Source organism: Apis laboriosa, unplaced genomic scaffold (assembly GCF_014066325.1).
Source record: "Apis laboriosa isolate Shangri-la unplaced genomic scaffold, ASM1406632v1 scaffold42_cov153, whole genome shotgun sequence".
Lineage (NCBI taxonomy): Eukaryota > Metazoa > Arthropoda > Insecta > Hymenoptera > Apidae > Apis > Apis laboriosa.
The window spans coordinates 1,553,817-1,579,344 of record NW_025223257.1 but is presented as its reverse complement, the minus strand read 5'-3'; the positions used below and the strand labels follow the sequence as shown (position 1 = coordinate 1,579,344).

The 25,528-nt window shown below is 43.9% G+C and overlaps 1 protein-coding gene across 9 annotated transcripts in view; it reads right to left on the bottom strand.

The window, feature by feature from the left end:
* Positions 1-2,678: 2,678 nt before the first annotated feature.
* LOC122716075 (lachesin-like) overlaps positions 2,679-25,528 on the bottom strand; it is a 49,936-nt gene continuing 27,086 nt past the window's right edge. For all 9 annotated transcript variants that reach the window (XM_043938788.1, XM_043938789.1, XM_043938787.1 and 6 more), the window contains 2 exons: positions 18,469-18,682; positions 2,679-14,132 (listed from right to left, as the gene is read on the bottom strand). In XM_043938788.1, the coding sequence (XP_043794723.1) occupies positions 13,720-14,132; positions 18,469-18,682 (627 nt within the window). In that variant the 3' untranslated portion in view covers positions 2,679-13,719. The remainder of the gene's footprint in view (positions 14,133-18,468; positions 18,683-25,528) is intronic.

The window sequence follows — 25,528 nt, the reverse complement described above, 5'->3', positions numbered from 1 at the left end:
CGAATACAACGCACCTGTAGCCCCAGCACCGCAACCGTGTGTTGAAATATGTAAAAATTTAATTAGAATTACATATCGGCCGTTTGTAGCAACGAAAATGAAGGAACGAGAAGAAACTTTAGAAATCCAGGGTGAAAACAGCGCCACGGTCCAGATACAACTTGGCAGCGCAAAGTCATTATAAATATTAACATTATATTCAAAAGCAATCGGGGAAAGAGGTACGTACGTACGTACACGCATGTAGTTTAAACTCGTTCCCCCGTTTAACGGGAGTTCACCTATTGTATGAATAATTCACGTTTCATCGTCAACTTATAACGCATTAAATATTCACGGGGCGTGCGTTAAATTCGAACAGACGTTTGAATTTTTCATATTAAGACCAGCGAGCCGCTCTGGTCATTCCGAGAGCGCGGCCCTTTCTTCGCGCTGCTTTTCGCCAGGTTTCGAATCTCGCTCCGCGGCTCGAACGAACGTCGAAGCCTAAAAATTGTTGGAACGGGGAATAATAAAAAAAAAAAAAAAAAAAAAAAGAGAGGGAGGAAACGAGTAACCGGGACCGAAAAAAAAAAGAAAAGGAGGGAGGGCGGAAAAAATGAACGAGCGTAACGCGAGCAAAAGTTCCGCGGGAGGAGAATTGTGCAAAAAGTTGGGTGAAAAACTATTTTAAACGCGTGACCAGTGAAACGGCGAGCCGGCGGGTGAATTAATCACGAATTAATGAAAAAGAGGGAAGTTACGGTATCTACGGTGGTGATCCCGCGGAACGGAATCATTTCTCCGCTGAAAAATAGAGTTAAAACAAAAACGATGGAGGAAAAAAAACAGGAAAGCAATTCGACGTGCTTTTTACGCGCAAATTTGAATGGTCTACCGTGAGAGCGCAGTTACCATTATTACAGACGTTTCGCCATTACTTCCCCCTCCTCACGCAACGGATCCTCCTCTTCCCCTTAATCCGTAGTTTCACTCTCTTCTCGCCACCCACTCTACGTGCTGTTAAAAAAAAGAAAAAAAGGAAATAAAAGAAAAAAAGGAAATAAAAGAAAAAAGAAACGTTCACCTGAGCCTTTGTTCCAGCGGCTTCGGTCTAGTGACTTTTTTTTTTTTTTTTTTTTCCCCACCACTCGATAGCTCCATCGAATGGACGATTTATGCTGATGCATTTACGGCCGTCCACGGTTGGCGACAGGGTGCATTGTTTAGTTGCATGCAGGCCGCATATCGTCGATTCGACGTTCGCAGCCCGGCATTGGAACGGAAAATTGTAACGTAGGTGCTGATAACGTTCCGCAACGACCGATATCGAATACAGGGTGATCTTTAATTGCGTGTCGATGCTTCGAACCGCGACTTGCCCTAATCCCTCTTAGCGTACAGCGTCGAGCAAGAGTGTGAGATCACGTTTCACACGGGGATAGCACGAAACGTCATTCCGCCAAGATTGACCGAGATTAATGGTACAGCTGCTTTGCTTTCGCGATTACCACGTAAGCCAAATTAATCGCGTTTCATACCTCTTCAACGCTTTATAACGATAAATCGTCGATTAATCGTAATTTCTTTTCTTTTTTTATAACATCCAATCACTGGATCAAATTGTGCGGGATCAAAAATTCTTTCGTTGATAAAATTCTCTATTTTAATCTTCTCGTAATTTTTTCATGGGTTCATCGTTGTCACAGTACCAGAAAATAACTTTGTACCGCGTAGCTATAGGGGAAAAAAAAGAAAAAATCATAAAGCAACGGATTGAACGCTATATTTTATTCGTAAAGTTGGAAACTTTTCGAAAAGTAGAAGCGAGTAAAATAAGGATGAGAGTGGAGAAAGAAGAGAGTGAAACAAGGAATAATCTCGTCCATTTTTAAGGCGAACAACGTACGCCACAGCGAAGTTTGATCACCCCGTAGATCACCGGCTGACGTGCATGTATATGCGCGTAGGTTCGCGGTCACCTAAAATCGACCGGGAACTTTTATAATCCGTATCCGACAACCAAGTGACGGACGAAACAAAGTTACACCGCATGCACGACTCTTGCGAAGTTCTCAACCATAAAATTCTACCCTGGTTCCACGCTCGATCGAACGTAACTGCGTGTCTCTATTCCCTTTTATGCCGAATTCGAGTGTATAATAATAACGATTTCGAAATTTCTACTACTCCAGAATCTCCATTGCGTTCCCTCCCTCTCTCTCTCTCTCGTTTGCGATCGATCTCTCTCTTTCCGCCTATCTCACGGCCGAGTATCGAGCCGCGAAATCGAGCGAGAAACGGACATGTTGTTAATCCTGGAACGGGCAAAACGGGAATTAACGGTAGCAAATTTCTCATCGGTTTTGGCTAGACGTTCCCTCCAATAAGTGTGGTTTCGGATATGGCCACCCCGCTCTACTGTATTTTAGGATATTCGTTTCACCGATGGGACAGGAGAATCGTGTAATCCTCGATGAAATATTTAAATTCCTCAAGAGTGGCAAAACGAGAGACGGGGTTTAATTAAAACGAAAAAAGGAATATGACACGGGCGAGGGAAAAACAAGAACACGGATAAAGGTGGGATAAAAGGTAGAGAGGGAGAAAAAAGAAAAAATTGGGATGACAATTACATTTCGTCGTTTTTAAAGGACGAAAAGGGAGGAACAACGATATTGTTAATCAAACGCGACAGATAATAACTGTAGAGACTATAATATCGGATCGGTGGTCTTTTAACTTTCATGTTTCACAATGTATTCATTATCCCCCGTAATTAACATACGTCATGAATTAACGGTTAATAAACCCGCTTTTGTTCCATGCCGAAAAGCGGCTCGATATTGCCCGTCAACCAAAGGCTAGTTTCATTTTTTCCTCGTAAATCATCCCCTTCGCTCTCTCTCTCTCTCTCTCTCTCTCTCTTCGATCACGCTCCTCCTCGATTGGAGCTAGAATTATACATATGCATGCGCGAATCGAATCTCGTCGTGGTTATCATTCATCCACTAGGCCACAGGTATCGGTCTGGGAAATCAATTAATGTAAATCAAAAGCCGACGAACGAAAGAGAAGCCCGCACAATCACAAATATATATACATATATATACATATGTACACATGGTCATGATCGTCCATCGAAAAGGGAATACGTGCCATCTCGTGCATCCTCTGACCAGCTACGATTCTATTCCGAGCTGATATCGGGCCACGCGTACACGCAAGATTACACGCGACTGTCGGCGGGCCGATTGTGCGCGCGGTTGAATTATGTCCGCAAGTTGGCGGACGTCGACGATAACGACACGCGGTGCGGTGCACCGAGCGAACCGGTTATGTTTCATTTCGGCCTGCCACGATTCTAATGGAACCGAATCGAGGGAGGGAAAGACCATCGGGGGAGGAGGTGTATACCCGCCGGTCAGAAAGGGAATATCGACTCGCTTTGAACACCTTCGTGAAACTTTTACCGGTTCGATTGATAGATGGACCATGACGGAACCTCTTTCCTCCTCCTCCTCCTCCTCCTCCTCCTCCTCCTCCTCTCGCCCCTCCTCGTGTCGTTACGTTGGTGGAATACGGAACAAGTTCGAGCGGGAGTTTAAAGTCCGAGTAAATTTATAAGAAACGCGGGAAAGGGAGCGTGAAGAAACGAGCGTTCCGACGTTTTCGTATGAAATATAACTTTTGCACCGTGATACGGTGCAAGTTTTACCTCTTAATTATCCAAGGGGAAATAAGTCGACGAATAATTCTCGTATCGATTCGTTTCCTTTTCTTTTTTTTTTTTCCTCCCATCCGTTGTGCTCGAGCCGCTATGTTATCTCGTCCGAAACGTGCGTCCGATTAATACGGTTGACACGGTGCGAACGAGGGGGGAGGATGATTTTGGGTCAACGCCAGATTTTAAACTCATTAAATACGCGCCGCTCGGACACACAGACTTGGGACAGAACGCATTTATCTGCTGTTTCGCGTATACCGGTTATTTCCATTCGCTCCCCTGTTTGCGCGAGACGAAATATTTTCCTTCCCCCTCCCCCTTTTCCGTTCTAACGGTAGAGAAATTGATTTAACTACAGGAAATAGGATATATAAATCATTCCCGCAACGCGTAATTCTTTTGCGAAACGAAACTACAGAGAGAGAAAGAGAGAGAGAGAGAGTCGTTCGAAACGTGACTTCGTTATATCCATGGATATATTCGTTTTGCTCGATTTCGAATTTCATTCAGATATCTGATCGTAGGCTCGCAACTTCATCGCGGCGGGATTCCCTCCATCATCGTCAATTTGTCAATCATTCGTTCGTTCGAATTTGTCCGGCTAAACGGTTCGTAAATTACAATAAAATCGGTCATATTTCGGGGAATAAATTATTGGCTCGTCGAAATCCCTCTCGTAACACAATCGTAAATCATTTGCAATTTCGTTCGACGAAAAAGAAAAGAGAGAGAGAGAGAGAGAAAGGGAAAAAGGAATGGTTATATTGCAATAACCGGTCTATCAAACGAAACCAGCCATTCTTTCCTTATGGAATCGTTATATCCGTAGTATCAACAAGTTATATCTGGAAAAGCATAGTTTGGGATTCCCCGGGTATATTCCTCGATAACGACGAAAACGCAACGATAGCGATACGCGCGGGAAAAAATCCGGCCGGCGAAGGCCGCTAGGAGGAAAACGTGCATCCGTACAAACGTGACGACGATTTCTTCTGTCGATCGGTTTCAACGAATTGAACGCTTGGCCTTGGATGACAGCCTCGTGTCAACAAGGAAAATGGAATGAGGAAAAGAAAGAGGAAAAGGAAAAAAAAAAAAAATACGCGGATTCGATAAAATTTTCACGATCGATTATCATTCACGTAAGAAGAGAAGGAAGTTTAACTCCGTTTGAAAATCGATCACGAACTCTCTCTCTCTTTCTGTTCCCCCTCCCCCCCCAACTTTAAACTCGGTCCCTCGATCTGGACGAAAGTTCGCGCTATACAGATATACGTACGTACGAAACGAGAAATTCTTCCTCTTCTTACAGTCTTAAGGCGTCGTCACTCCTTTTTTCCTTCTCACGGGTGAAACTTAGTTCGAAACCCGTCTTAAATCCAACCTTATGCAATCAAGCAAGGGATCGGAAACTCGTGCGGGAGAGGAAGCCGCGGGAAAAGAGGCATCTTTGCTTCTTAACTAACTTACCTTTTCACACTAGTTTTTCTTTTTTTTTTTCACGTCCGGCCCGCGATATCTTTCTTCCATCGATCTAACTTATCTCATTTTCCATCCTTCTCCGCCTTGCCAAATGGACTCCCATTTTGAAATCTTCCCCGTGAATCGGGGGATCCTTTCGACGACGTAATTCACGATAAGGCGTAGAATCGATGAGAAACAGACGACATCGTTTCGAAACACTTCGATCGCGTTGCTCGAGATAACCACGCGATAGCGATCGATGATGGTGCTTCTCCGTGAACGAGGTGACTACGTTTCGTTTGAACCAGAAGCAGAAATTGCGAAACGATCTTTCCTTTCTCTCTTCGAGCGAGGGAGGAGTTACTCGATTGCACTTGGTTGTTGGGATACACCTCTTCTGTAATTTCGAATCCCGCGATCGATCGACCCCAGAACGAATTACCCATGCGAATCGCGGTTTGTCATCTCTCCCTTTAACAAAAGAGTCAACCGCTTCGTGATCGTACGCCATTATGTCGTTAGAATAGGCCGCGTTTCTACGATCGTTCCTACGATTGGATCCGATCTAACGCCAGATCGTGTGCATCTTTTGTGCTACGAGACTTGTGGGGGATGGAATTTCAATCGTTCGACGCTGGGACAAAGTCTTTATCAAAAAAAAAAGCTTCAAGAAAGTATGCTTGAATCATCGGCCGCCTTATAATTTATACAGGATTTATTCAAAATGTATTTGCTCGCGCAGCGAGATTAGTTCTCGTATCCGGCGCGATTCAAAGTGAGAATAAAGCAGATGCTCAGCGATAAAGTCCACGGTAAAAGTAAAACTTTACTCTTCGATTTTTTTTCGATCCGACATCGTGCGTATGGTGATAAAGTGGCGATAATGATTGCCGATACCGCGACGTGCAACTAGCTCGAAATCGAATTTTTTTCTCCCTCTCTTACATTTTTGCAAAATTCAATTTATCCTCTCTCCCCCTTCCCACCCACAATGCACAATGCCCACGCTCCGCCCTTTGTTCCGATAGAAATTATTTTTGTATAAGACCAGATATAAGCATTAACAGGCTCGATATCGATCCCGTTGTTCCATTTTTATTCCGCCCCCGGATGGTTTGCCACCGTTCCATAAAGAATGTACGTTTCGCGACGAATGGAGGCGCATATATACCGATTCGCGATTGGAAAAAGTCGCTTCAGGTATTTCCCGGCTGTACACGGGAATGTTAATGGTAATTCCTCAAAGAGTCCCGACCCCATCCTTCTATTTCGCAGCAGAATTTTTCGCGACAGTGGAACGTGTCACGTGTTATAAAATTCCCCGTAAAAAAGTCGAAAATGGAATATTATCGAGTATTGTGTACGTATCCTAATGCGATGTATCATCTTTCTTTTTAAACCGAAGCTCTCACCGTGGCATCGAGTTTCTCCCTCGATGAGAGAAAAAAGGATATCCTTCCCTCTGAAAAGTGTATCACGCCCTCGGATGTATGCGCGCGGGCAACCGCATAAATATTTCTTTTAAAATGCATTTTGCGTAGCCCGAGAAACCCACGCGTGGTATCGCGTTGTATCTATATGCATGTATACGCGAGCACCTATCCTCCATTGGATCATCCTGTTGTTTCGTCAAAGTCGTTACATCCGCGCCAGGCAGCGTATAATCCTTCGACAACGGGGACAAGCTCGCTGTTGTATGCATAACACCGTGAACTTGTCACAAGGTAGACGCGTCAAAAACCATTTTACCCGAGGTCCGACGGGGAAATCTAATCCAGCACGAAAAACGTATTTGTCCCGGTCGAGTATAAAAATATTTCCCTGTTTCGATGTAAAGGGAACCGCAAGTATGCGTGGTCTAGTTTACAACACTTTCTTCTTCTTTTTCTCCTTTTTTTTTTTTTTTTGCTCGCGATCCCATTACCACGGTGGGAAAAAAGTATCCGCGATTCGTGCCGCTTCACAAAGGAAATTGTGCGTGAATCGTGCACGATGTGCACGAATTTTTACTTTTTTCACGGAATCAGGCTAGCTTTGGCGGTATACGATAAAATTCACGGACTATTAACCGTGTACGTCCGACCCTTCGTACCTTGAAATATTCATCGGAACCACGTTCAATATTTAAAGGCTTTCAAATGCATGTTTTACCGCGATTACGTTAGCCACCTCTGTGTCTGGAAGCATGTCGTTGCAATTAGACACGTTTAAGCTAAAATTTTCCCTTTCCGTTGTTCGACAAATTAATTGTTACGACAAGTAACGATATTTTACATTTTCTACATGTGCGCACAGTGGTCACATTTTCCGATTACTCTTTTTCATTTTCTTTTTTTCTTTTTTATTATTTCTTTCTTTTTTTGTATTTTTCTCCCTCCCCTTTTATTTTTTCTTCTAACAATCGCGCACACCGTGGATTTATAATAATGGAAAATCGTTGATTTCGAAGAATGCTCGCTTCGGTTGAAACCAACATCGAACTATTTGTATGCCTCTCACGCTTTTTATATATATATACGTAAAGATGCATATACACGTATACACGTATGCAGTAACCATCGTACATCTTGATCCACCTTCTTAACCACCAGAGGAGGAGCACAAACAAATTTTTCTGAGACGTGGATCGATGTCGGGCGACCATCTTAAGTGGATGACGCGGTCCAAAGGGCATCCAAAACGAATTTGTTCTGGCTTGTGATGGCACGAGCTAGCTCGATCGTCGTATATAACAATCAGGGCTTATCACGGTTCGTCGGTAAAAGGCTGACGAGGCGTGGGTCAATCCCAGCCTGGTCGATAAGGTCATCGAGCTGGCGAACACAGTCATTTCCCGACACCGACCAGGTACTTGGTAGAATTATCCTCGTTGACGAGCGGGTAGGGCTTAGTGGCCGTATTATGGGCTTGAAATTTCTTCCGGAAATTCGCCCAAGATGGACGAGAAACACGTTCCACGGGCCGTCTCCCGAATAATATACCGAGTTGGACCGCCCCGATTTTTAACGAGCCTGATTAAAACTTGGTGTTCCTGGTGTTGCAAGAACGAAATCTTCTCGATTCTAGATCGAATATATAATTGGCGAATATATAATTGAAAAGAAAATGGATAATTTTATTCTTCGAGATCGAAGAGACGTAACATGGGAAGACGACGAAACACACGAATACGATCTTTGGATTTCTTATGTATCTTGGTGTTTAGATCTTGGTGTTTAGATTTATTTGCAGAAACTCGAATGATGCGATTAACGCAATGTCTTTTACAAAAGTATCATTTTAAAAAGCGATATCCTAAATTGAATCACGGGAACAATTCGTTGTCGAAATTGCATGAAACGTGGAAAAAAATCTAAATTCTAATTTATTTAAGACGTGGAAACCTAGTTTTCGATTCTGTTCTTTTCCAGTGTTTTTCCAAAACACCGCAAAACCGAGCATCGTCCGCAATAAGCATTCTTATCGATCTCCACCTCGGTGGTGTCGGTCGACCGCCTCTACAAGCTTTTGCTTGCTAATTGCGAAACAATTAAGAATACGGATATCGCTAAACCGGTTTAATCAAGCTTCATAGAATTGGTTCGCCTCGATCCTTCCGAATAGCCTTCCATTAATCCGTTAATCCCGAAAAGTTAGCGAAAGGAAATTGTATTCGGCTGACCGGTACTTGATATTACGAAACGAGAACGTTTCTTTCGTCGATTTTCGAGGCGTTCTGTTCCCTAGTTGCGAGTTGAAAGAACAGGACGAGTATATATTTGCAAGGATGAATAAACGGATGCGGGGTGAATGACGATTCGAGCGAAGATAAAGTTTGAATAGCCTTTACCAGAATTGCCGCCTAAGTGCATTAAAACTTGAAGCAGTTACCAACTGAGATTACGGGTGGGATGTCTCTTACACTTTCCAGGTTTTGATGCCGCCAACTTCTAATTCGTTAGCTTGGTTCGCGCATCAATCTTCGTCCTCGTTTTCGCTCTTCCCTTTCCCCTCTCCCTTCCGCTTCCTTATTCAAATCGATAGGAGCGAGAAATCCATCAAAAATGAAACTCGGGGCCAACCCGAGGAATGGCGAGCGCAGTGTTACGAAGTTGAAACAGTGGCCGATGTCGGTCACGAAAGTTGAGGCAAAGCATTAGCAAAATTTCCATTTAATTTTCCGTCCAACGGTTTCCCGTTCAAAATTACGGGGGCCGCGTTGAAGAGTTCCAGTCGGTTGGTGGTTCTCGAGTCGGCGGCTCCGTTTTCCGATCGATCATCGTCACGGAATCATTTCATCCCCGTCCCCGTAAAGGATTGCTCGCATATCGACGAGGGTTGTAAAATGAGCGGAGTGACGCGGCCGGGGAGTTTCGAATTACCGATGTGTACGAGCGCGGCGCAAGAGAAACAGAGCATGCTGGAGAATACAATTGATTCGCATCTGTGGAAAGTGCCCCCCTCCCGGATCTGTCTGGCCTACAACCGATCGCACGCGTCTCCAACCGGAATTGGGAGAGCGGGCTCCTTTGTGCTACGTGGACATCGATATCTGTTAACGTCGTAGTAACGTGATTCGCTTCCTAGTCGCGATCTTGTTCCAAAGCTGAAACTTGGAAACGTTGCACGCGCTCCGGTTACAACCACGGCTTGCCACCACCTAAAATCCCACCCAACCCTGAGAACGTTGGATCGATATTAATCATTGGAATTAATCATCATAATATATCGACCGAGTTTCTTTGAAAAATGAATGAAAAAAAAAAAAAAGAGTATACCTGATTTTCATATTCGTATAACGTCTCTTCTATCCATGTGTAAATACGTACGTGTTTCGTTGTGGCAACGGATGGGTGGAGGATGGAATCCGATCTTGCAGGAAATAATCCCACCACTATCGAAGACACGATTTGGAAACGATCCGTTCGATCCTGTTCCCGTTGACGAGACGATTCCGAATAGATTAGAGTCATCTTTCTGGAATAATGACGTCCAGATCTGGTAGCTGTTGGTACACGATATTAACGATTCAAATTTATCACGCTCGAATGCCGGTCGGTGATTGCGGGCCGAGGGTGATTCGCGCCTCCTTAAAATCGGGTCAACGGGAAATGGTTCCTTGAAAGAAAAAAAAAAAAAGAAAAAGAAAAGAAAGAGAAAGGATAAAAAAAGAAACGAGCGAACGTAAAAATTTAGACAAATTTCCCCCCCTTTTTTTTTTCTTTTTTTCTTATAATCGTACACGATTATAAGGCGAGATACGATTATTCGTATATAGGATCGAATAGATTTCATCGGAATGCAAGCAGGATGATATAAATGTTTTAATTTTGGAATTCGGTCTTTGAATATATCGGCCGGAAGCTTAGTATTCCCCAACGGTGCAATATTCCGGGCAAGTCGAGGAGGAAGGTGAAATCACCTCTGGGAAGGTAATTCTCGTTGCATTCCAGCTCGGTATCGAACCACTCGATCAAGTGCGTTTGATGGTGTGTATGGTAAACATATAATCGAGTGCCGATTAAAACCGTCTTTAATCGGGGGATATACTTGCGATTCGTGTTCGCGAAATTTAGTTTCGATCACGTTCCCCGGCTATCGTCTAAACCGATTTCCCGATAAATAAATCATCCGGTTTGCATAATTTCGACGATGGAATCTTGGTAATGCAAAGGGGGAAACGATACATCATCCCCTCGACGCAACCGCAAATTTTTTCCACCGCGGTAACGGATCGTTTGAGCATCCACTCTACGTCAATTAATGGGATCATAATTCTTGAATAGTTTCGATGCGGCGTAATAATCAATTAGTGCCGATTGAGAGGAGCGGTAATTTTAATGTGGCAAACAATGCCATTAGCATGCAGCTATTATCGGAGACCGAGGCTTGAACTGTGTCACGGCGAAATTATTCCCTATCTCTGGAGAAGTGGAGAAAAGAAGGGAGACGAAGGGAAGAGAGAGAGAGAGAGAGAGTGAGAGAGAAAGGGGGAAGGAAGGTTTGGAAACGAGAGAGAGAGAGATATGAATGAAAATGCTTATGCGCCACGAACTCATCGCGTTCCGTTAGTATTTTTACTTTGATAAAGAGCCCCGGTTACATTACACGGGCGAATGAAAATATCGAGACTATTGTGTCGCGAAACAGTGTCGGGATATAATTCATTACTTACATCCATCTCCCATTTGGCTGGACCACGGATCTGTACAAAGATTAGAGAGACATCGGGACGATAAAAAATGAAAAAGAAAGAAACAAAAAAAATTTATTCGAGACATTCGAACCGAGCGGTGATATAAATGGTCTATTACCATTACGAATGCCGTGAATAATTGAATTTTTCTCTCGCCTTTCTCTTCGAGCTTTCAAAGTCGAGCATGGAATTTATATGAAAATTTTATTCAACCGTAAATGAGATTAACATTGTGCGACGTTCGTAACATATTTATATATATGTTATGTATACGTATGTACATATACAACAGACAGCGACTATATCATCGAACATCACATTAAATTATCCATCGCTTTAACTTACATAAATCAAATTCCTCGTCGAACGATGATGATGGCCGAGCGGTGGAAGAAATATTATCGTTTAAAATCGATCGAATGATCGGGATCGATCCATCTTGTATGAACAGATCTCTCTCGGTATGTATACTCACTCTCTTTCTCTCTTTCTTTCTCTCTCTTTCTCTCTCTATCTCGACGTACATGTTCACACACGAGAGCTTTTCGTTTGCTCCCATCGAAATCCGGGCACGCAAGCTTGATAATACCATTCGGTTTATTATTTGCAGAAACTGGATTATCCTCGTTGACAATGTGTACGGTTACGAGAAACAGCTGTCTACCTAGGAAATAGTGGATTAGCTTTGGAAACATGCGGTAATACTAACGCTGCGAAACATCGTGGTCCAAGAAAGTCGTCTTGCGTTCTTCTCTCGTGATAACGGGGATTCTCTCTCTTTCTCTCTCTATAAAAGATTTATCATATAATTTATAGATCGACTAACAACCGACATAGAAAATATATGTACAATAAAATTTGATTCAACGAACAATCGGGAACGAAAGATCGATTGGCGCGATCGATCGACTTTGGATCCCTACAATCCTTCTGTTTCCGTTTCTCTCTAACGCGATACGCTAAAAAAAAATTCACTCGCTCACGTCGAATTCTAAAAAATCGTCGCCCCCTCCCGACGAATTTTCACGCTTCTTCACGATAATTTCCCATAACCCGTTAATAATCACCGAAGGTGTTCCTTCCAACGGTGTACAACGCATCTGAGCACGGCCATTTCGTAGATAGAACTAATTTGGACATTATGAGCAAGGTCGTCTGTGCGGAGCAAGGCAATGGAAGATAATGTCGTTAGGCTGTGCTGCATTACACCGGGATTATCACGATTAATTACGCGCACCTGTACGTGTGTAGGCCGAATACGTAATATTCCATATAAATCGAGGCGAACGTTCCCCCCCTTTTTTTCCCCTCGCTCCACGTTTAAGAGCTTTGGAGGGGAGGGGGTCAACGATTCGTTATTGTTTCCCGAACGAGAAGGGCGCCGCGATCGTTTTCACACTTTTGTCATTCGCGCCTTTTTTACGAAATTACGTTGGCACAGGTTGGTTGGCAACCGATGGGAACGCGATATTGTGTAGCGATCTCTCATCGTTCCCATTAACGCGACAAATTTCACGAGAGGAGAACGAGAGAAAGGGAGATAGTTAACACCGGTTGCAACCGAATAAAGTTGCCGCTACCAGGTTTGGTGAGCATCGTTGGAAAGTTTTGCCCGGTAAAATGCGACAGGATTATCGCCATTAATCGCGCCACTCGTCACAGGACAGATTACACAATTACGCTTCTACGGTCGTGATAGTTATACACGGCTTACACATTTACACACATCACAAACGGTGGTTAACAATGGTGTCGGCGAATCGCGCGAAACGGCAACTTTTGAGCAAACACGCTTGCCGACACGTTTAACGAAACGTTTGCGAAATTTTTTATCGTTTATTCTAAAACGAAGAGAGATTTTCTAATATCATCGGCGACGATTCTTTTTGGTCATTCGCGCCATGCATCGTTCGAAAGTACCACGGCCTTAAAGGATGCATACCCGGACCCGTTTCGTTATTTTACACAAATATCATCCTTTTGCTTCATTTTCTTTTTTCTTTTTCCGCACACATGCCGGTTGGTACACGCAGGCACACGTCATCCCTCTTCCTCACTCTCGATTCGACCCCTTAAGAATTACGTAACGTATCACGATAAAGTCGCTCACCTCTCGAAGATCAAAAATTGGTAGTTCTAGATCCAACCATAGTCTCTCGACACGATGCAATCTCGTCGAGAAACAAACTGCACCTGTAATGTCGTAAAACATACACGCATACATACACACATACACGCATGCACGCAACTTCGACGAAATTTATTCTCCCTCTTATCCCCTTTAAATTACTCCCAACTTTATATCCCTTTCGAAATATTATCACAACGTTTATTTTTCTATATTTCGCACGACACACGTGGCGGGACACAATGGTCAGTTCGTGGTCGTGGAATGCAGCACGAGTTTCAACGTGGTGAACATCATCAATAGGGCGCTGCAAGCCATGACAGATGGAGACGATGCGATGCTGTGCTGCATCGCGGCTGGATTATCTCCTTTGAACACGTGCACCAGCACTCGCGCCGGTTGAGCGTTACTCGCCTCGCAGGTGTAATTTCCGGAATGGCGATCGGACGCACGGGGTACCTCCAGCCAACTCTCCCGCCCCACCAGATCTGTACTGACGTTCACCCCCTGATCGACGTCGTAGTTGATCATCCGGAAGTTATGGTACCAGAATAAATAGGAAGGCGTCTCCGTCGATTTTTTTACGAGGCAGTGAAGCTGCAAAGTGCTACCTGGCCTCACGAACTTCTCCGAGGGACCGGCTATCTCTGCTCTGGCCTCTGCAAATGGCGGAACGTGACACGTCAGACGTGACCAGCTTACCACGTCCTATCCCATATTGTTTACCAGGGTCCAAGGTGGTTATGAGAGGTAAGGAAGGATGAGGCATGCATCGTGGCTGGTTAAGGATCGTACGGGGATAGCGTACCAAATCCCACTCGCGCTCTCCCTCTCGCTCTTGTATTCTTTCAACCATCGCAGCCAAGAGTAACCTTTTCCCCTATCCCTCTCCCCTACAGCCTCGACACGATCTCCAGAATTTTAAGTTGCCCTTAAGCGTGGTCGCGAGCACCACGTCCCTCTCTCGACTAGCTTCGGGCCAACCATTTTTTCGCTCGAGTCGTCGTTGCCCTCCGCTCTGCTATGACCGATCCACGCAGACTGACGCGACAGCCATGAGACAGCTGGTATAGGATCAGGTGTGACGGCACGTTGTAAACACGGAGCAAAACCTTCGCTATCCCTCCACCGGATACACTTTTGCCCGGCCGCCTTCAAACCCCGGCGACAGGGCTTCCGTTTCACGTCGTGTCACGGACCGACGCACGTGAACGGAGGTGTGGATCGAGTTTTAAGCGCTTCTCCCCGTGCTACAACCGCGCTCTTTTGAACCGTCCACGTTCCAAGTGCTCCTCTCTTTCTCTCTCTCTCTCTCTCTCTCTCTCTCTCTCTCTCTCTCTCTCTCTCTCTCTCCTCGATCGGTCATCGCGAATATATCGGGGGAGCGGCACAGATGCAAAAGAACGTACACACGGATCTGTCCCGTACGTGTACCGTGAATAAAAAAAAAAAGAAAAAAAAAGAATTCGTCGCGAGATCAACGTGGTCAGTAGTCGACACGTCGAAAATTTATTAAAACGTCACGATTCAAGAACGTTCGCAATTCCCTCGATCGTTCGTTTATCAAACTATTCCCTAGTTTTCCATCGGAATACGCATTTCCAAATCGCAGCTCCAATACGTGAATTTTAACCGATCCGTTAAAACGATTGGGCTTCGTTTTGTTTATACGCTTCGTCGGGCCAATTTTTGCTCCCTCAATCCCTTTCCCTCTTGCGTCAATTCTCTCCGTCTTGTTTTAATTATATTTCGCTCTGCACCAATTTCTTTTCTTTCCTTTTTTTCCTTTTTTTTTTTTTTTTTTTTTTATTATCTCAATCCTTTCACACCTTCACGGAGAAGCTTTTAATTACGCTGATCGAATTATCCGGGATATATTTATATAACGATCTTAGCTTCTTAATTAATTCCCAAGCCAAGGAAAAGAATTATTAACCCGTGTTCTGGACATCCGGTAGAAATTGAGAAGCTTATTAAATACCGTATGATCTAATCCTTCCTCCCTTCTATGATCAAAGTTTTAAGGATGATGTAGCAATATCGGATGATTAAAATTAGATCCAACGCGCGCGCGCTCGCTCGCTCGCTCGTGCACATACTCGAAGAGGTCGATGTACCGTACCGGCCGAAGCAATTTATTTATCTCTAGGCGTTAAATTCCTTTTTCTCTCTCTTTCTCTCTCTCCTTTTTTCTTTCTTTCTTTTACCGCATATATTCGTCTAATTGCTCTTTAATGAGACGGTCATTAAGGGTCAACTTTCGAAAGTTGCCTTCGTTTCTCGTCGTGACAATACCGAAGATCGTTATTGATTCCAAAGTTGAAGAGAAGATAAGATTCCTTCCAAGCCGATGCCCCCGTTAAATACGTCTTTACCCAACTTCTTATTCTCTGGTAATCCAATTTGATTTTCAGCCACTAGCGGACGCGCATACTGTTGATTCGAGAAATGGCTCGATCCATTCTTCTCGATCGTGTTTTAATTAGCGAGCAAGCTACGTAAATCCAATTTCTCTTTTCTCTTTCTCTTTCTTTTTTTTCTTTTTTTTTTTTCCCCTCTCTTTCCTTTTCCTTCAACGGGAGGAATCGTTAATAACCGACGACGATGGAAACGTCCAGCAAATGCTGATTCGATTAATTCGAATTGATCGAATGATCGTATTAACTCGGTCCTCGGTCTTTCGCAATCGTTCGCTGCGCGCACGAATTACGCTACGAAGGGGAATAGGTCCGCGCGTAGTCAGCCAGCCGCCACTCGGGAACAATCGATTTTTCGTAGATTTTCTAAGCCGGGGGATCGGCAAAGGACGGAATGCACGGTCGGAATCTGGGCACAAAATACGGTCAATTTACGGCCGAAATATCTTTTATTGAAACCGCGATACGATATCTCGCGTTTGAGGAATTTATCCGAGAAACTATACGAATCGAGTGAAACGATCGAACCCTCTTTTATGAGTATCGGTTATTTCCTCGGTGACGATTTTATCATCGACGTCTCTCTTTTAAATCTTTACACGCGAAACTTTGTTTCGACGAAAATTCGACGTAATAAATTACCGTGAAACATAGTTTTAAACGGAGGGGGAGCTTTAAATTCGTGCCAAAGGGAGGACTGTAATTAACAAATCGATTTCACAGGGGTACGAGGATGTATCGCGAATCGAAAATCCGGGATATTTCGGCCGGCATCCGGCGAAACATTCGTTCGTCTCTTCCGTAATAAACCACCATTTAACCGTTTAACCAGTGTATAAAATGGTACAATCGAAATGGCACGCCCACTGTACCGTCATCTTCGAATCAACAAAAAAGAAAAAAAAAAAAAAAGAAAAGAAAAGAAAAGAAAAAAAATCTCACTTGAATTTCAAGCGTTGCAAGAAGGAACGTAAAATATTACACGTTCCAGATTCGAGAGCGAAGGGGTAGTTTGAGGACAGACGCGAGGATAAATATTAAAGGTACCTGAGAAAAGCTCTCGTACGTATTCGTCAGATGTCACGACAAAAACACAGACCCGGAAACCGGGACGAAATTAGATAGTAACCGATGTGCGCGCGCGACTATTCATACGTTCGTACATATACACACATACACACATACACACAGGTACGTTTGTAAGGAACATGTATGCGTATATAAGGTATAGGTGTATAAATATATTTATGGATATAGATGTAGGGGGAGTGTACTTCCAAAAAGTAGAATCTAAATGCAAATACACGTACAGACAGAGGGAGGAGGGAGGGCGTCGGTTAAAACGGCGACACCAGGGCCGAACATCGTAATTCACGAAACTTCTACCTCCCTGCGTCTGATAAAAAGCGTTTTCTCGCTTTTATCGATCGGCCGTCTGCTTAATAAAATCCAGATAAAAGTGGACTCTTCGACTTCTTTTTCGAACAAAAGGAGCTGGACCCGGACCTGGACGGCGTGCAGGCTGCGTGGATACGAACGAAAATGTAAACGCTCGATTCGTGGATGAAGAAAAGAAATTGCAATTGGAATAGGGAACGAGACCGATGCGGATGAAAAAGCGGGAAGGGGAGGGGGAAGAGGGAGAATAAGGGAGGGAAGGAAAAGGAAATAGGTAAAAATAGGCAATCTGATAAAAGAGGGAATTCTTAAACTCTAAAGTCTTCCTCTTCTCGAGCCAGTGTATAAGGAGAAAAAGCGTCTCTTCTCGTTATAGATAGTGGGGCGTTGCAACTCTTATCAGCAAACCGGACAAGAGTACATTGTCTCTTGGTAAGAACAATTTTCGTTTGCCCCCCTTTTCGAAGAAAGGATTACCTCTCTCTTTGAGCTGACACTTACGAGGACGTCGAACAAAAGGAACACGCGTACTATCTACTTTATTTGATACGTGTTTTATTCCCTCGCTCCAAATAATATATTCGTAATTGCAAAACGAAACGAGCAATGAGAATATACGAGACGCAACAGGGAAGAAAAGGAAAACGGGGAAGGAATCGATGCTCGCATCAGCGTATGAAAACTATGTATAAATGCGTAGAGGATGTTGCATGAACGGAGAGTCGTCATGCGCTGAATTTTTAACGTTGATAAAAAAAACAAGGGATAGGAAGATCGATAAGGGTAATCGAACTGATGATATTTTCCCAATGCTCGTTCGCAATTGTCGAGAATATGACCGTTTACGTAAATGCGAACAACGACACGAAGAAACGCTGTTTTTTTTTTTTTTTTTTTTTTTACAAACGTTTGTTTCAATTTCATTAACCATTCAACGAAATAAACTAAAATTTGATTTATCGTCGATGTCTGATCGGGGAAACGGGGTCGGGTTATTGCCATTGTAATTCGGGAATTCGAGCTAGACGCGGTGAGAAGCGTGTTGAGAAAAAAAAAAAAAAAAGAAAAAGAAAGAAACGTGAAAAAAATCGGATCGACACGGCGGTCGATCTGTGATAGCCGAAAATCGGGCAGAGACCGCACGCAAATAGCTTATATCGGTGTTTAATATCACGCTTACCAACAACCTCGAGGAACAGAAATATACTCGTGGGTGGATGGGTGGATACTTGGCACTGGTACAATCCAGCATCCCTCGGTTGAACGTATTTTATTTGAAGAGTCCAATCCTCGCTGTGGTGGAAATGAATTGCCTGGAAACGCTCGTCGTTCGCGTACGTTGTCAGTCCTACGGTGAGCAACTCCTGGACGTTCTTCCGCTTGATCCACGACACCTGGAGAACCAGCAAAAAGACTCGTTAACAAGAATAAATCCCAGGCTCCGGGCCAGAATTGGTCCGTGAAATTGTGAGCCGAGAAAAAGAAGGATCTGCCTGCCCTAATGACAAGGGATTCGGTTTTACATCTACGCCTCTTTGCATGAAGCTGGTTAAAAATTTCACGTTACCACGGACGGAACGCATGCCCCGCCTTTATCCCGGAACGAATTTTTCATCATTTTGTACCCCTCTATCCCCTCCCCTCCCCTCCTCGCTAAATTGGAAATGTTCTTCCTCCGCTAAAAATCGTTCGATGAAAAACGAAGGGGAAGTAATTTAGTTCCCTTCTATACGTAGCTCGTTCTATCGACAAATGTGCTCCGTAACAGGTCCAGATTTTAATTAATCGCCGATGCTTCTCCCCGTGTACAATAATTCGCAACTATCGGATTCTATCGGATGGCAGCGGGGAAACGATTTCTTCGAAATAAGCTACCTTGATATTGCTCCAAGGAACAAATAAGCTTCGTGTCTGCTCGCGACGCTCACTATTCACTTCCACGTAATATCGAGCTCTCCCCGGCTTCTGCCATTGTCCGTCTATTACGGTCAGTAACTACTGGTGTCCCGACAGTTACGGCGGGGTACTAGTACGCCGCCATTAGTCACGGTATTTTCTATCTACATGGCGGTGTCCATTTTGCAACGGTCATTAACTCTTCTTCTCCCTCTTCTTCTTCTTCTTCTTCTTCTACGCGTCGATCGACCCGTGTTGAATCCTTTTGAATCGATATCGAAGAAAATAACCTCTCGAGGTCTCGAAAACGTAAAATCTTCCTCGACGCAGAGGAAAAAAGAAAAAAAGGTTGGAAAAAGTGATACTGGACGATCGTGTACGCTACGTGTACGGATCAATCAAATAATTTTTTAATTAAAGGATATCGCGATGCACGCGAGTTAAATCTTTCCTTTCCCACCATTCTCATTAATAGAGTCGAAAAGTTTACGAAAGTGTAACTATCGATTCGCCATTCCGTAGTTGCCTAACTTTCGAGGACCAGTAACTGGCCGGTAAATACCGTACACGTATTACAGTCAGGTAAATGTACTACGTCAATAACGATCGGTAATTGCCCTACGCGAACTCTCACTTGATTTCGTGTAGCCGAGTGTAAGCAAGAAATACCTCTCGACCAGAATAATTTCTACAACTGTGACGCGGGATGATTGCTCGATTCGTGACCGGAATTAATCGAACCTCTTGGTACCACGCACTACGAGTACGCCCCGCTACGTGTTTATTCGATAAATCATCTATTGCTACTAGATTCCGATCATTTTCGAGATATAAACTTCCCTTCCCTCCCCATTACCTTTGAATCGCTCCTTTGGAAAGTAGACACAGTATCCAGGCGGAGAGATCACGAATAGAGGGATCACGGTAATACTGCTTAGGTAATATCAACGTACAACCATTATTTTACAAGTTTTAAACGATGGCACACGACTTTGACTACTCTTTATAACTTCCGAACGAGCCCCATTTCAGCGGATGTAACTTTATACGTACGTATATATATTATAGCAGTTCGAATTAGTAGTTCGGCATGAATACGACGTATCGTATCGTATGCATCGTACGTATCGATAAAAAAGAAAAAAAAAAATTCAAATAAAGAAATAGTTATCCGAAACAAGGATTAGATTAAAAGTTGACGCAATGCGGGCTCGTTGGAATAAAAGGTAACCGCGCAAACGTGACGGTTTTTTCCCACGTTTCGCGCTCAACATTTGCCCCCCTCGAAATATCGACGCGGGCGTACAATTTATAAAACTTACACCACGCACAGAGGCAATTCGGGATTGTAAATAGGCGAGCCATTGTAAATGTACCGTGACTTTTATTCCAACCGAGGCGATCCAACGACCATTTCCCTCGTTTCACGCCTGGCTTTCCCCCGCTTATTTAAAACCGAGCAACCCTATTGCAAGAAGTGCCATCAACGAGGATAATCCTTCGAGGTTGCCGCGATATGATGGAGTACTCGGAATTGGCCGTGAAACGTGGGAAACGAGGGAGGGAAAAAGTAGATCTCCGTCTCAGACGATAGCGTCCCTCTCGTCTTTATACGTCTATCGTAAAGTTTTAGGCAGCTGGTAACGAGGTATATACGAGGTATATTTATCTCGTGCCGTGAGATTGAATTCCCGGTGTTTGTCTCTGCACGAAATGTATAATCCCGATCGAATGACGTAACGAGAGTGGGAAGAGAGTTAATCTTTTCCTTGCTCCTCCTCCAAAAGGATCGGTCAATTACGTCTTCCCTCTGCTTTTAATCTTTTAATTTACTCTGGGAAAAAAGTGGAGGGGAACGAAGAGAAGAAGAAGAAGAAGAAGAAGAAGAAAAAGAAGAGAGGAAGAAAACCGAAATAATCCAGCGAGCCGTACCACTTGTATCGAGGAAACGCAAGGTACTTCTCGTCTCTCCTCGAAACGATATCAAACACTCAACGAGAGATTAAATGGAATGATTCGGCTGCCACGGGTGAGGAGAAGAATTACTCACGGCTCGTAGAGGTAGAAAAATTGACCGTGAGATTGGAAAGGGAGGAGGAGAAGATTTGTCTTGGAACGATAAGGTTTCAACCGGCGCGTTAAGTCCGACAATGTCGCGCGCGCGCGCGCGAGAGAGAGAGAGAGAGAGAGAGAGAGAGAGAGAGAGAGAGAGAGAGAGAACTTTCCGCGAGAATTGCTCCACTTACCACGAGGACGCGTGCCCCTCATTAACATGTAACGGGCATATTTCATCCGAGACGATACTTTATGTATCGTCGCTTTTATATTCCGCCACGATTTTTCCTCCGCCATTTTCCACGTTACTCGTCCTCCACGAAACTTTTACGTAACAAGTCTCGCCTTCCGAAATTCGATAGCTGTTTTTTAAAAAAATTCGAAACGCTATACATATACATATAAAACCAATGAAACGATTACATCGCGAACCGAGCATTTGGGGATGCATCTGGGGAAAAATAATGAGAAACGAGACACGGGATAAACAGGTGACACGGTGTAAAACGGAAGGGAAGAAAGTGGTATGGCAACCTCTGGGGACGGTTGCTCACGTACGTTCGAAATTTGCTCGCGGAATTTCCATCGTTTTTTACAGGTTGAGATATTCACGAGAATAATAATAAAAAAGAAAAAAGAACGCGGCGAGATAGAGAAAAAAATAACGAGGAAAATCGGTAGAGGACGTGTCCCCATAATAAGTCGGGTAACGTAACGAATTTCAATCGAACTACAATCAAGTAGATAAAGGGAGGAATAAATACGATATTCGGATCACGTTTTCCTTTAAAACCTTCGAAACGTTACCACGCCCCGCCTCGTCGAGTCGATTATACTTCGCGCTCGATTAATGTGTACAGGCATATTTATACACGGATTCGAGAAACGTTTCGCACGTTAAACGAACGATATATATATATTCAAATCATAAACGCGTAAATTATTCCGCGCGTTCGAATCGGGTACGGGTATATATCTTGGAGTTTCATCGGAAGTTTGGAAAACGAAAACTGAACGAAAGCCAAAATCGCGTAAGTTGGGATCGGGTTAAATGACTGTTCGAATCGCGGCAAGTTGCGTCGTGTGTTGGGTCGAATTCAGAAGGGAGCGAAACGTGAAACGAAACGAGCGAATTAGAAAGGACGTGGTAGCTGCTGGAGAGTGCAAACAGGTCGATCGGTTGGTGGATCGGGGATTGGATACGTGCGCACCGCTCTCTTCGAATCGATACTTATTATAAAAAAGCGAAACAATGAAATTTGTTTCATTGGGGGAAAAAAAAACTGCATACGGCAAATAAACTGGGATACCATGTGTCCCATTGAAATGTATAGTTTTTCACCCAGTATTCAATTTACGAATGGACAATGCGTATCGATAAATAAACGTTTACAAATATTGACCGTCAAAGAGAGTTTCTGTTCTATCCTTCCATCGGTTCGCTTTTTTTTTTCCCCTCTCTCTTTTTCCCCATTTCATACCCATATAACGAGTAAAGTGTATAAACCAAAAATGTGAGAGAGAGATGGAGATAGAGATAGAGAGGGAGAGGGAGAGAGAAAGAGAGAGGGAGAGAGAGAGAGAAAAGATAGAAAAAAATCAGAAAGAAATGCAGGTTTCATCACGCAACCGATTAATTTAGTCTTGGTTGGTGCATCGCGATAAATATTTGTTTCATAAAAGCGGCGTTTTAATTAAGCCACGTGCATTTCTATGCAGCGCGGTGTTCCCCGCAGTCTTCCATTCGATTTACATCCCGTTTAAATTATTATTAAAGTCCGTGCGCGCATAATGTAGAAACGGTTGCGAGCGCGCGACCCGGCCGCCTATCTCGGTGCCGCCTCGTCACGGAACAACTCTTTAGAATTTAATGAATCGGAAATGAGACACACGGCCCGACCATTCATACGTGTATTTTGAAAGGAAAGCCTCCCGTCTCGTGTCACTGATACGTGAACCATGTTTACCGCAGTTTCCCTTATCCAAACACGAATCACACATCCCTTCCCCGAAAGTAAATTTCTCTACCCATCCCACCCCAAGGTTTCGTTTCGAAACCCTGTTGTGGTCCACCCACGAGTTTTCGCCTCGCCTCGCCTCGCCCCGAGATCTCGTCTCTCGCCCGCCTCTACTTTTCTTCATCTTTAATCGAATCCACGCCTGTTGCGTAACGAAATTTCGAGGGAACCGAGATCGCGCTCGTTTTCTTACACAATCGTCGTTGCCGTGTTATATTTGCCATTCTCGCGGATAGAGCAACCGAATACCGGTTTGCGGAGGCGCGCGCCACCCGTGTTGAATGAAACTCCATAGGAGTGGAGTGAACTCGTGGTACAGGAGTGGTGGTTCTCGAATAACCGAGCCAAACTTCGTCAATCCGTGTATCCTACGCGCTTTAAGGAGGAACCGGCTACCGAGAACGTTGCAAACACTCCAAGGGTCCAACAACGTGTCGAGATATGCAGTTTGTACTATTAGAGACTATCCTTTGAGAAACGATGTTCCCGCTGTTAATAGCTCTCTCTCTCTCTCTCTCTCTCTCTCTCTCTCTTCCTCTCTTCCAGAACTGCAACAAAACAGCGATACGGCTCGAAATACGTAAATTGCTTACAAGGAGGAGAAGAGATTATCGGCCACCGATAATTTGACAAAAAAAAAAGAGAAATTTATTTTCTTCGAAATACTTTACTTTTTTCGGAAGATAATAAATGAGCGAATGAACACGCGCGAAAAAAAAAGTTTCGTGAAAATTGGTGTGTAATCGGTCACAGATTATTACCGTCGGTGGCACGAATCTTTTGACGATATTTTAATTGCGACGAGATAAAATTTTTAAATGAAGAGAATTTACAAAGCGTTCGAAATGATCGCCTGTGAATTCCTTTTATTTTTTTATCGATATTCTCTCTCTCTCTCTCTCTCTCTCTCTCTCTTTCTCTCTATATCTATCTATCTAGCTATCTATCTATCTATCTATCTACCTTTTATTCTTTTACGTGTGAAATCATCGATTTCATTACGATTTCCAAACTCTTAAATCTTCGCGGAGAATACAGCGAACGGGAAAAATTATGACGGTATAAAAATAAAAAACGATGGTACGAGGAAATGGGCGGGAAAGAATTTGCAGGAGGGGGGGCGTGGGAAGGGGGGACGCGGGAAGTTTCTCGAGGAGGTCGAGGAGAAACAGAGTGGCGAAGTTTGGTCGTCTATCTGGAAATCAGTCTTATGTATGTTCTATGCCGGTCTCAAGACACCCCCTTCTAACGGTTCACGCTTATTGAGCAATTCCCCGACATGAATGCAGACACAAGTTCCCAGAGCGCGATGCCATACATCGCTTTCACGTTCCCCCCGCTCCCATCGAGCTCGTGCATCGCGAGCCCACCCAATTACTAGGATACAGATCGTTAGTGATTTCCAAAGAGATCCCCGCGCACAATGCGAGCCCGGCCTCGAAAACTTCTCCCTTTTCGACTCCGGAAAATTCTCCTTTTTTTTCCCCCTCTCCTCTACACAAATCGCGCGTGTACCCGCAACAAGAAGTTCACCAATATCGTTTATAAGATAGAATAAAATAAAGATAAATTCCGCGATGGAACGGGGCGTGTTCGATAATAATAATACGAAAAACGCAAAAGATTGTATAAGAGAAGAGAACAGAGTTATAAAAAAAAAAAAAAAAAAAAACTGATATAAACGTCGCGCAATCCGATCAAAAAGCTCGTTCGTGCTCGCTTTGATTCCGTATTCCCTTCCCCGCAACACGTAATGATGTTGCCTGTGCACACCTTTATGAAACTTTTGTCCCCGCGGAAAACGAGGAATATCGTCCCTCGACCAATAAGCTAGAACGCAGCCAGAGCTTATAAACGAACTCTGTGTATTCCTGCTGTGCATCCTCCGTTCGAAAATATCCGATTCGATCCATATTAATGATCCCCGCCCGAGTTTTGTCGTCCCGTTTCCACGACATCCAACGAATACCGAGTCTGGATCCTCCACGTCTTAACGTAATTTCTCGCGTTAAATTTAGACCGCGAGAAAGAACTCGCGAAACACGAGTGCCTCGTGAGTAATTGCTATTTTCTTGCCTTTAAATCGTAACTCGAAAGGGAGGATTATTATTCATGAACCGAGCAAACTATCGTCTGTACAACAACCCGGCCGCTCGCTCGACCGACCGACCGACCTGTTTCCTCGCTTCCCCTGTTTTGCGCTCGTGTAACCTCTCGTTAAAATAAATTCATCCGCCGCGTTCTCTCTTAACCAACATTTATAGGACGGGG